The sequence below is a fragment of the Pipistrellus hanaki genome, assembly GCF_964339955.1.
Source record: "Pipistrellus hanaki genome assembly, chromosome: 16".
NCBI lineage: Eukaryota > Metazoa > Chordata > Mammalia > Chiroptera > Vespertilionidae > Pipistrellus > Pipistrellus hanaki.
In genome coordinates this window covers 7,582,243-7,595,392 of record NC_140518.1, presented here as the reverse complement: position 1 = coordinate 7,595,392, position 13,150 = coordinate 7,582,243, and the positions used below count along the sequence as shown (strand labels likewise).

General features: G+C 40.2%; 1 protein-coding gene across 1 annotated transcript; it reads left to right on the top strand.

Moving 5' to 3' along the window:
- Window positions 1–1,934: 1,934 nt before the first annotated feature.
- ZPBP2 (zona pellucida binding protein 2) lies at window positions 1,935–11,299 on the top strand (the record flags this gene model as incomplete). The annotated part of the gene is made up of 7 exons (XM_084862333.1): window positions 1,935–1,983; window positions 2,105–2,170; window positions 3,658–3,783; window positions 5,110–5,271; window positions 6,241–6,459; window positions 7,301–7,383; window positions 11,291–11,299. 7 exons carry the CDS (start codon window positions 1,935–1,937, stop codon window positions 11,297–11,299), a joined length of 714 nt encoding a protein of 237 aa, XP_084718459.1.
- Between the last annotated feature and the right edge of the window lie 1,851 nt (window positions 11,300–13,150).

The following is a 13,150-nucleotide window of genomic DNA, read 5'->3' as shown; positions in this document are numbered from 1 at the left end:
ACCTCTGTAGCCTTCCACACCAAAACCCCACAATCCCAGACTGCGAGTGAGGAAAACAGGCAAATTCCAGGAAAGACATTCTTCAAAGAACCCCACCAGCTAAGATCAAAGGTCAGATCGATGTCATCAAAACTGTTACTGTCAAAGCCATCAAATTTTATAAAATGTCTGAGAAGCAGTTTCAGCCAAGAGGAACCTAAGGGCACATGATAACTAAATGTAATATGGGAAACAGGATGGGATCCTAGAGCAGAAAAAGAACATTAGCTAAAAAATAAGGAAGTCTGGCCCTCGCTGGTTTGGCTCAGTTGTTAGATCTGAACAGTTGTTAGAGTCGAAGGGTCCCGGGTTCGATTCTGGTGAAGGGCACATGCCCAGGTTTCAAGGCTCGATCCCCAGTAGGGGGCGGGCAGGAGGCAGCCAGACAATGATTCTCTCATCATGGATGTTTCTCTCTCTCCCTCTCCCTTCCTCTCTGAAACCAACAAAAATATACCATTCATTTGGTTAAATCCCTTCTGATAGCATTCACATTTATCACACAGGATTTACAAGGATCAGTTACTTATAACTGGGAAGCTAATAAAACACTGGATTTATAACGTACTTTGACTAAAACAGGAATAAACTTTGGTAAACTTCTAGGGAATCAAAGATAATTTGTCCTCATTTTCGTCGCCTTAAGAAGGAACAGTTGGGGCTAAACTGAATCTAGACATGGTAACTGGCAGGGGTGGATCTGACTCAGTTAATCACATTTCATGGCTTATGCTATGTAAGTAAAATTAACGGTGACTAAAAATGAAATCACTCACAAAGGTTGCTCCTGGACCATCTGAGACAGTCCAAGTACTGACTCGGCTGGAAGGAAATAAAACTGAAAAAAGAAAGATAAAAAAAAATACACACACACACACCATCTCTTGATCTCACCCAAAATAATCATTCTGCACCCTGTCTGAACCTTGGGCTCTCTACCCACCAGCCTACTCAAAACCACGACCGAGGGTGTCCCGCTGCTAAGACACAGACAACACGCAGAGGCTTTCGGGCCTCTGAGTGAGTAGCCAGGAAGGAAGCAGGAAAGACGCCGGCCTGGTCTCCGTGGCGTCCTCTGACCTTGCCTTCTCCATCCCCCCGGGAATAGCAGTTTGGGGGCTCCTGCCTTTCCACAGAGCCCATTCCTAAGCGCAAGGTGTCTGCACAGATTTGCATGGCTACACAGACTTGCAGCCAATGCAAGGTCTCTCCTGTCACCTGGGGAAGCTGAGAACGAAGCTCACACGTTCCTCTGGAGTGGGAAGGATGGAAACACCTGCTCGTCTCGTGGGTAGGAAAATGCAGTTGGGTACAAAGCGGGTAATGAGAGTTTGAAAAAGGTGGCGACACAGTTTCAGACGCTGTTCACGAGAAAAAGGACACCGGAAATGCTCTCTGATCCCTGTGAGGGTGGAAGTTCTCACAAGCTTCTCCCTTCTCTGGGGCCTACTATAATCCCACGCCCAGCCCGCCCTACCCCGCCGCCATCTTTAGGACCTGCAGTGTTCTTCTTGGGGACTCTTCAGCCCCTAGCCAACGGAAGTGGCCGAAACGCCACGCCTTGGGCTCTTTTCCTGTCCTCTTTCCTTCCGGGAAGGCCAGGCTGCTCAGAGAAGCAGGATGCCAACACGCGCGGGAAAATGGCGTCAGACCGGAGGTGCGAAGCTTCCACACGACGCAGGCCACGTGCGTGCGTGCGCATGCGCTCTAGGGGGCGGGGCAGGGCGCTGGCCTCCAGTGCGCATGCCCAGAGCCCTCTCGTCCCGCCCCCGGGCGTGACCCCGGCGGTTTGCCCCGCCCAGCGGAGGGGGGGTGAGGAGGCATTGGGCGGGGCCGAGAGAGGAAGGAGCAGGCCCCCCTCGACGCCTCCCCAGGACGCTAGCCCCGGAGAGGCGATGCGAGCGTGGGTCTTGGTGTCCACGGTGCTCTGGTACCTCACCAGAGGTGGGATGCTCCGGCCGGGCCTCCAGGACCCTCCCCTCTTGTCTATCTCCTTCGCTTCGCCCCACTCTGAGCCCCCGGCTCCTCTTCCGCCTAAAATGTCAGTGGTTTCTTTCCCCCACAGTTGGATGGCAGCGTTTTTCCGAATTCACTGAGAAAGGCTTCGTTTATGGCAACCTGGTGCACACAGGTAATAAAGACCTCGTCACCTGCACAGTCTATCCGGAGAGCCAGGGTGCCATGGACCTGCTCAAGTTCTTCTTCCCGTGGAGGAAAGGCAGTCACGGCACACGGACCGTCTGCTGGGTGCTGGGTGGCACTTCCTGGAGGTTGCTTCGCGTCATCCTTACAGCTACCCTACTGCGCCTTAGCTATGTCACCTTGCCGGAAGCCCCGCATCTCCTGAGGATAAGGACCTAGGACTCGATCCGGATCTCTTTCTCTGATGCCATCTCACGTACAGGTGTCTCTGCTCCTTTGCCACGTACCAGGCCGACTCAGAGGAGGAATGTCCAGGACCGGAAGTTTCCCTCTTTGGAACACTCTGATCTCTCCCCCTTCTTATCTAGAACTCCTCCAGCAGCTTTTACGGTTCAGCTCAAATGCCCTTTATCCCTGATGAAACTCCCACATTCCCCAAGGAAAACTAGTCAAATCGCTAACTTTAGATAACTTTGGACTGGCTCATAGCATTTCTCATGTTTGGAATCTCGGTGTTTGGGGCTCTGCCCCTCCCTGACATCACCACATTGTAGGACGGAGTCTTCTTTATATGTTCAGAACCCGGCATTCGAGAGGCTTTAAAATTAATAACTTGGGCCACATTGGTTCCAAGCGGATTCTTGCTGCTGCCACCAAATCTGAAACAATAGGTTAATGGCAGAAACTCGACCTAGCATGCCCCATAGAGGCTTAACTATTGTTCCCAACTAGAGGACATTTATAGTTAAATATCAAGTTTCCTTTAGGGGTGACAATGATCATCTAAAATAGTTTTGCAACCAAACCCAAGTCCTTTTCTGATCTTTAAACTGATTCCACTAACTTTTCAAATAATTATGATTGCAGTGAATTCTGAATGTGTACATTGTATTGTGTACATTTTTTATAAGCAAAACTATAATATCACAGAAAAAGAAAAGTATTGACTAATAGTCTAGAGTTTTAAAAACTATGAGAAAGAGCCCTAGCCGGCTTGCCTTAGTGGATAAAAGGTCTGCGCGGACTGAAAGGTCACTTGTTCGATTCCGATAAAGGGCACCTACCTCGTTTGGAAGCTCCTCCTCTGCCTGGGCCCTGGTTAGAGATGTGCAGGAGGCAGCCAATCTATGTGTTTCTTCACATCAATATGATACTTCTCTCTCTCTCTCTCTCTCTCTCTCTCTCTCTCTCTCTCTCTCTCTCTCTCTCTCTCTCTCCCTCCCTCCCTCCCTCCCAGTTTATCTAAAAATCAATGGGGAAATACCTTAGGGTGAGGATTAAAAAAAAACAAAAACTATGAAAAACAAAAAGGGCTTTAGCATTCTAAATGTTATCATGAATGATACACTGATTTTAAAAATAGTGAAATCTGAAAAGAACTAATCAGAGTATCTTTGGGACAAAATGGTAGGTATTGCATTTATTAAGTAAATTTTGCTATATAATGTAGTAATATATTATTTTATCTTATCACAGTGAAGATATATGTAGAATTACACCAAAATAGCCCATTCCTTGTCTGTATGGATATACAACTTGCTAAAAAAGAAACAGTGGACCCCACCTACTCATGGGTTGGGCCTGATGAAAAGCCATTAACAGGTAAATTATTTTATTTTAATATCTTCTTTTTTAATGATGTGAACATCTATACTAATAAAAGGGTAACATGCTTAATTAGACTAGACAATTTCAGGATGTCCTCCCAGGCAAATCCACAGTGGCAGGGGCCAAGGCAGAGTGGTTAGGGGTGATCAGGCTGGCAGGGAGGGCAGTTAGGAAGTGATCAGGCCAGCAAGGAAGGGCAATTAGAGGATGATCAGGCCAGCAGGAGATGGCAGTTAGGGGGTGATCAGGTTGGCAGGGGAGCAGTTAGGGGCATCAAGCCGGCAGGCAAAGGTGGTCAGGGCAATCAGGCAGGCAGGCAGGTGAGCGTTAGGGAGCCAGTGGTCCTGGATTGCAAGAGGGATGTCTGACTGGCGTCCACAGGGATCGGGCCTAAATCAACAGTGGGGCATCCCCTGAGGTGTCCTCGATTGGAGAGCGTGCAGGCCGGGCTGAGGGACAAACCCCTATGCATGAATTTCATGCACGCGGCCTCTAGTTTTGTTTAGAAAAGCACTGTCACTTATTGGAATAAACAAATGAAAAATTTAATTTTTTTAAATATGTTTTTGTTGGTTTCAAAGAGGAAGGGAGAGTGAGAGAGTGAAACATGATGAAAGAGAATCATTGATTGGCTGCCTCTTGCACACCTCACAATAGAGACTGAGCCCTCAACCTGGGCATGTGCCCTGATCAGGAATCAAACCTTGATCTCCTGGTTGATAGTCAACACTCAACCACTGAGCCACGACAGCTGGGCTGAATTTTAATTGCAGTTCCACTTGCTCCATACTTAAAATCATATACCTTGGTCTGTGCCTTATTTTCTCCTTATGTAAAAACTGAAGCAGTAATTTTTGCATCCCACTTCCCAGAGTTGTATTAGTTAAAAATTTTTATAAAACTTAAAAAATTTATCCTTATAGCACCTGTAAAAGGAAATGAGGTGTCTAATATGTAATTTTCATGATATTAGAAGAGTGCCAGTGGATTATAAATATTAATTTCTGTCTTATGTGAAGAAATTGAATAGCATTATAGGACAGTGTAATTTTATTTACTGAATTATAAGTATAAACCAATTGAAATTAGATGCATCAAGAAATGAATTAAAGAAAACCAAAACCTATTTCAAAGCTGTACTTATCTCATGTGGTTCTCCAAAGAGCAATATGACAGAATTAAGATTTTGTCGAATTCTTAAAGTTAAAATAGTCCATTAAATTTTACATTTTTGTATTTTTTTTTGTAACCCTAAGCTTACTAAATAATGTTTGAATTGTTATATATTAAATAACCAAGTAATTTACTATTTCTGTTTAGGAAATTATCGAATAAATATAACTAAAACAGGAAAGCTGATGGTGAAAAATTTCCTGGAGTCTTTATCTGGACTTTATTCATGTACTCTTTCTTATAAGATTATCAAAGTACAGACCCAAAAAGAAAAGATGGTAAAAAATAGATATGACTTTATGATGTTTGGTAAGAATATAGGCACATTTTAACTTAATATGCTTAGCTTGATCAGAATTAAGTGTATAGTTTCTTTAGTGAAAATGAGTCTGTCATATCCAGGGTATCCCCCAAAAATGTACATGCACTTTAACAGCTGATAGCTCAATTTTGAAAATGAAATGTATTTTAATAAACATCGCCTTTATAATTATTCTAAGTGTGTGTATACATTATCTAATCATGATTTACAGAGCATTCTGAGTGTATTTGACCAGGCAAACTCTTTTATAAATATATATTTTATTGATTTTTCATAGAGAGGAAGAGAGAGGGATAGAGAGCCAGAAACATCGATGAGAGAGAATCATCAATCAGCTGCCTCTTGCACACCCCCTACTGGGGATGTGCCCGCAACCAGGGTACATGCCCTTGACCGGAATCAAACCCGGGACTTTTCAGTCCACAAGCCGATGCTCTATCCACTGAGCCAAACCGGTTTCGGCTGACCAGGCAAACTCTTAATGTCAAGACATTGTATACTAAATGATTCCCTTTCAGCTTCCCACTTCCCATTGTTTAGGTATGCAATCTACTTTGTCATAATTTTGACAGGTATCTTAAAAACTGATGTTTAATCCTATAAAAGCAAATTAATGATCCCTTTCATTGGCTATTCCGACAACAATGACACTCTGCCAGTGAAGACCCTCCCCCAATCTTATTTTTTCCTTAACACATATACATAACCAGTCCACCAAAGCCATTTCTTTACGTGTACTGAGTAGATAATATATCAGATGAAAATAATATTCTTTTCATTCAAGTTATTAGTTTTGTATAGTTTTATGAGAGCAAACTGATAAAACATTTTATTGGCTAAGTTAAGTATCTATGCTGATTTGCAAGATTGATGAATTTACTATTACATGTTACTTGAAAATTGTTATGGATAATTAATGTTAGGCACAATTGTTTTTATTCTCATCTTCCTTTAAGCCTATCGGGAACCTGATTATTCATATCAGATGGCTGTACATTTTACCACAAAATCTTGTATAGGAAGATATAATGAAATGCTTTTTACATTGCTGAAGAAAATCTTGAATAATTTAATTTCTGATTTGTCTTGCCATATCAAACAACCATCATATAAGTGCCATTTTGTCAAACTTCCAAAACATGGCATCATACCTGAATTATTTATAGCCTTTCAAGGTAAAAAATTTTTAAACTTTAATTTTATGAGTTTAATCTTGAACCATGACAGATTACAAAACTAATTACCATGTTAATGTGAGCTATCTTACAAATAGTAGGCCTTAAATGTTTATTAAGCACTAAAATATATTGTTAGTCTTAGCCTGGTTAAAAAACTAACACATTACACTTACAAGGGTATTTCTTGGATCACATGATCTCACACATCTAGAGGAAATAATGAACAACATAAACTGATGAACAAAAACAGACCCAGAGAAAGAGAAGCAGCGATAAGGGGGTAAGGGGCAGAGATCAACCAAAGGACTTGTGTACATGCATATGGGCCTAGCCAGTGGCCATGGACAAAAGGGGAGTGGGGGCGTATTTGGGGAGGGGTTTGGGATGGGAATGAGGGGATGAGGACAATTATGTGATACCATAATCAATAAAATTTAAAAAAATAATAATAAAAATTTTAAAAATTAACACATTACAGTATTTACCTTCAATTGTGATATATGATTGCTTATTTTTATAAATACAGCTAGTATTTACCATAGCTTTTTACAGAATTTTAAATTGGATTCTGGAGAACTTAATAAAAGGGAGGAACCAAAAAAAATGTATTTTTATTTTATTTCTATTTATTTTAAAGCCTTGTAGTTACTTCCATTAGCCCCCAGATGGAGTAAAATCATAATGTATAAATTATTTAGTTTTTGCAACTTTATTACTGGGATCAGATAGATTCAACACATGCACCCATTCATACTGCTGAGTTCAGTATTTAGAGCTTTATTGGAATGTTTGGAACTTTTTAGGATCCTTTTGTGAAGATATCATTTTTCCTTTCCAGTTCATGCTTTTGTACCACAGTGGGGAAGTTCATGCAATGAAGTTAATGACTGTGAAAATATCACTAATCATAACATCCTCCAGGTGAGAATTTCATTGTAAAGGAAAACCATTTGAATAGTCAATAAAGCTATTTAAAATTTTTCTAATTAATTAAAAAATCTATTTCTCCATGCTGTGAATATTTATCAATAATAAAGACATTCTACAGAAGTAGACTTAAATTATTCTTTTATTTTAAAAACAAATATAAAGTATTATTGGCTTAAGTCAGAAGTCTTCATTTTTTTTTTTACTGATTTTTGATTTTGTTATTTATACTGAGATTGTGAGTCTTGGCTATTTCAAGATGCTTTGTTTTGAAATAGTACATATGGAATATTATATAGCTCCCTAGGTTAATATGTTTTTCTGTGACAGAAAATGGGTTCTTGGTTTTTGTTTCCCAAATGTTAACTAAGTAGCAGCTTGAAGAACAACCTCACAATCAGGTCGTCCTAGGTTAAACCAATGGTTCTTTCAAAATTGTATCTATGATCTATATTAGGGGTGTCGAACTCAATCAGAGAAGGGGCCAAAATCTAAAATCCAGCCTAAATCGCGGGCCGAATGGTTTACTGAACAGTCATAAACTGACAATGTCATAAATTGACAGCGGAGTGCAGTGATGACAGCGCGGTGCGGGCCACATTGCAAGGCCTGGCGGGCTGGATTTGGCCCGCGGGCCTTGTGTTTGACACATGTGATCTATATATATAAAAGCCTAAGTGACCGTTAGGACCAAATGACCAGCCAACTGGATGACTGGCCAGTAGCTGTGACACACACTGACCACCAGGGAGCAGATGCTCAATGCAGGAGCTGTCCCCTGGTGGTCAGTGCGCTCCCACAGCCAACTTCCCGTAGCTGGCCAGTGTCTCACGGTTCCTTCCCCTGGCTGGCTGGCCAGATCAGTTTAGATCTGGCCAGGCTAAGGAACCTCACCCATGCAAGAATTTGTGCACCGGTTCATATCTCCTCAGAGGCTAAGGACATAGTCTAAAAAAAATTTCTTCACTCTCCTGATCTAGTTCCTGAGTCCATAACGTTTATTTTATGCATGTGTTATGGGAAGCACTGAGTTTATATTAGTCCTCATTAAACTCTATGCTTAAAAAAAAAAAAATATTCATTAGTTTGTAGTGCTGATTAAAGAAAATGTTTAATTTCCATTTTACTTGGTTCTTTGGAATTAGAAATAATATTATCTAAAAATGGAATAGACATGCTGCAATTAATTCAAAACAAATGTTAACTTTTCTTAACCAGTGTACATATGAATTAATAGTTGATAAGGTCAAGGCTAATTTTAGTATTAACATAACTTTTCAGGAATTCATCTTTTGTGTAAAACATGGATGGCATGAGTATGCTGATAGTATGTTTCATTGCCTCTGATGCAGGAGGAGAAATTGCTTCACAATTTAATCATTGTACTTCTCACTGCTATTTTAAAATCTAGGCAAAAGATCGAATAGCAGAATTTTTCCGAAGCCAAGCATTTATTTTCTACCGTGAATATAATAAAACTCTACCAGCTATGCATTTTATCGACCACAGTTTTCAAATGGCACGTATGGATAGCTGCCGTTCAGGCTTTGGGAAAAATGAAGGTCTACACAGTAATTGTGCTTCCTGTTGCGGTAATTATAAAATATAAATATCTACAGATGATGTATTATAGAGTTGTATACCTGAAACCTATATAATTTTATTAACCAATTTCAATAAATGCAATAAAAATTTAAAAAATATATATTTAGGGTACTTAGAATAAATTAATAATCACTTAGGATAATTGAATTGAACCTTTATAGCAATCAATTCTTCTTAATATACTCTTTTATATTACAAAACATTTCTATAGTGTTCTGACTTAAGCTACTATACTGTGAAGGAAAACAGAATGGTCCTACCTAGAAAACAGAATTGAAAATAGGAACTAGAGAATCTTATCTAATAAAAGAGTAATATGCAAATTGACCATACCTCCACTACACCCACAAACCACACCCACCAGCCATGCCCACCAGCCAATCAGAGCGAGTATGCAAATAAACCCAAGCAAGATGGCTGCGGCCACGGAGAGCAGGAGGGAGGATTGGGTTTCTCTGGCAATGGAAGAAGTCAAGTTTTCTGCCTGCCCTTGCCGGCGGCAGCCATAGAGTAAGCAGAAGGCTTGGCTCGGCTCCAGGCTACAAAGTTTCAATTGTAGAAGGTAAATAAATTCCAGATACCAGGGTGTCCACTTGGGTTGCCAGGGGGCATGGCTAGCCTGCAAACCACCACAGGCCCCTCGCCCAGGCTGCCACACACCCCAAGGGAACCCCCACCCTGATCCGGGACACCCTTCAGGCCAAACCAGCTGGCCCCCACTCTTGCATCAGGGCTTTATCCTGTCTAATAAAAGAGTAATATGCAGATTGACCATCACTCCAACACACAATATGGCTGCCCCCATGTGGACACAGATGGCCAGCAAAAGATGGCCAGCAGGAGAGGGCATTTGGGAGGGACCAGGCCTGCAAAGGAACTCATAAATGGGGCATTGCATAAGATATTATAAATGCTGATAGTAATGGGAAAGATGGGATTCTAACTTTCTCCTGCCTTAATATCATTAAATTACAATGTTTGAAATTCATAACTATTCTCTATAACTTACTTGACAGAACATTACTCAATATACCATAGATATAGAAATGATGTATTATTAAAGGCAGGTTTAAACTCTTGGTATAAAATATCTCTAATCGAAAGTATAATAATCTACTCCATGTGTTTTCCTCTGCAGTGGCTTGTAGCCCTGGGACTTTTAGTCCTGATGCTGATGTTACTTGTCACACCTGCATTTCCATCATTGCTTACGGAGCTAAATTTTGCCCATAAACTTCAAACAAAAATTGCAATATGAAGACTAGAGGTGAAAGCATTGCTACTTGCTTGTCGAAGTGGGGGACATAAGATTTGTTCACATCCCAGAGCATCATAGTTCCATTAAGAAAGATCAATGAAACAAACATTGGAAAACATACATTTTAGAAACTAAAAAAAAAAAAAAGATAGTTGACATGGCATTTCTAAGAAGGCATTTAATCTAATATCGCCATTTTACAAAGGAATGTGTATTTAGTGGATGATTTTAATGAAATGTTTTGTTGTTTACAAACTGAATCTGTTGCTTTGTGCCTAAGACTATAGTAAGGTCAAAAAGAGTAGCAAAATATAATGTAATAAAAACTTTGTACTTTCCATATATTAATTTGCTTGAAATCACTTATACAATATAAAGGCATAAATATATATCATTTTTGTATTTAGAAACAAAAAGTTCTTTCTTTTTGTCACTTTGCTTTTAATTTATTTTTATGTAATTAACAGACCTTATTTTTTAGTACAGTTTTATATTATAGAATAACTGAGCAGATATTAAAGAGTTCATATACTCGCTCTAGCCCACACTCTCACGCCTCCTGTTTTCCCTATTACTAACATATTGCATTAGTATGATACATTTGTCACAATTAGGAACCAAACCTAATATATTATTAGCTGTAACAGTACATGGTTTAATTAAGGTTCATTCTTTGTGTAATACAGTTCTATGTGTTTTGACAAATTCGTAATGATATGCATCCACCATTATAGTTTCATACAAAATAGTTTCACTGCCCTGACAGGTTTGGCTCAGTGGATAGAGCAGCAGCCTGCGGACTGAAGTGTCCCAGGTTCGATTCCAGTCAAGGGCATGTACCTTCTTGGTTTTCAGGCACATCTCCAGTAGGGGGTGTGCAGGAGGCAGCTGATTGATGTTTCTCTCTCATTGATGTTTCTAACTCTATCCCTCTCCCTTCCTCTCTGTAAAAATTCAATAAAATATATTTTTAAAAATAGTTTCACCACCCTAAAAATCCCCTGTGCTTCATCTGTTCATCTCTCCCCCTCACCCTAGAATTCTTGACAACCACTGATCTTTTTACAGTCTCTATAATTTTGCCTTTTTGAAAAATCTATACTTGGAATCATACAGCATGTAAATTTTTCAGACTAGCTTCTTTTACTTACCAATATATATGTAAGGCTCCTCCATGTTTTTCTGTGACTTGATAATTTTTTTATTGCTGAATAATATTTTATTGTATGGATATATGAAGGACATCTTAGTTGCTCCCCCTTTTGGGTAATTATGAATAAAGCAGCTGTAAACATTTGCGTGAAGGTTCTTCATGTTTTTGTTGTTGTCAATCCTCACCTAAGGATATTTTTTCCATTGATTTTTTTTCTTTAGAGAGAGACGAAGGAAAGTAGGTGGGAGGGAGGGGGAGAGGGGGGAGGAAAGGAGAGAAACATCGATGTAAGAGAAGTACATCAATTGGTTGCCTCTCGTATGTGCCACGCACCCAGACCGGGGTTGGGAATAACCTACAACCCAGTTACATGACCTTGACCAGGAATAGAACCCAAGACCCTTAAGTGTGCAGGCTGATGCTCTACCATAGAGCCACACTGGCCAGGGTTGTGTGTAGGTTTTTGTGTGGACATAAGTTTTCAACTTAATCATGTAAATACCTAAGAACATGGATTTATGGTAAAATTGTGTGCAGTTTTGTTAGAAACTGGCAAACTGTCTCCCAGATTGGTTGACCACTTTGAATTCCCATCAGCAATGAATGTGTTCTTGTTGCTCCTCATCCTCACTAGCTTTGTTATTTTCAGTTTTAGGATTTTAGCCATTTTAATAAGTATATAGTGGTATTTCATTGTCTTTTTAATTTTCAATCCCCTGATAGCATCAAATTCTAAGCATCTTTTCATGTGCTTATTTGTCATCGGTGTATCTTCTTTGGTGAGTTGTTCAGATTTTTTTTTTTAACATACTTTTATTGATTTCAGAGAAGAAGGGAGACAGAGATAAAAACATTAACAATGACAGAGAATCATTGATCGGCTGCCTCCTGCCCCTTACTGGGGATTGAGCCCACAATTCAGGCAAGTGTCCTGATTGGGAATCGAACCAGCAATCTTTCAGTTCATGGGCCAACACTCAACCACTGAGCCACACCTGCCAGCCAATAGATACTTTTAAGAATTTTTGTTTGTAGGATGTTGTAATAGTAAAAAACTGGAAACAACTTGAGTGTTCTCCAACAATAGAATGGATAAACAAACTGTGGTGCCCAGCCAGTGTAGCAGAGTGGTTGAGCATCAGTCCATGAAACTAGAGGCTGCCAGTTCAGTTCCCGGTCAGGAAACACACCCAGGTTGCGGGCTCAATCCCCAGCTGGGGGAGTGAAGGAGGCAGCCGACTGATGTTTCTCTCTTATGGTTATTTTTCTCTCCCTTTCTCCTCTTAGCTCTAAAATCAATAAAAACATATTTCTTGAAAAGTACAACACATGTGATACACATGTGTACCAGTTACTCTAGAGTTTATACTAGCAGTCAAATTCCTGGGTCGTAGGGTAGTAAATCTTCCATTTGTAATGACAAATTAGTATTCAAGTGAATGTACTAATTTACCTTCTCAGTGGTAGTATGTGAAAGTGTCAGGCACTTAACGCACTTGATAAATGTTACTTTTTTCCCCACAGGGTAAAATTTTTATATTTAGAATTTGCCAGCTGGACTATTTAGATGATTCCAATTTTGTTGACATCTTCCCTGCGAGCCTGGCATAGTAACAGGCACTGCTAACCAATCAGGTTGGCACTTAAGATGGTGCCAACTGCATCCTGGGACTAATAGTTATACACCCCCCTCTCATGCCCATTCCTAATTGTCCCGGAAACTATATGTCCAGGGAATTGCCACA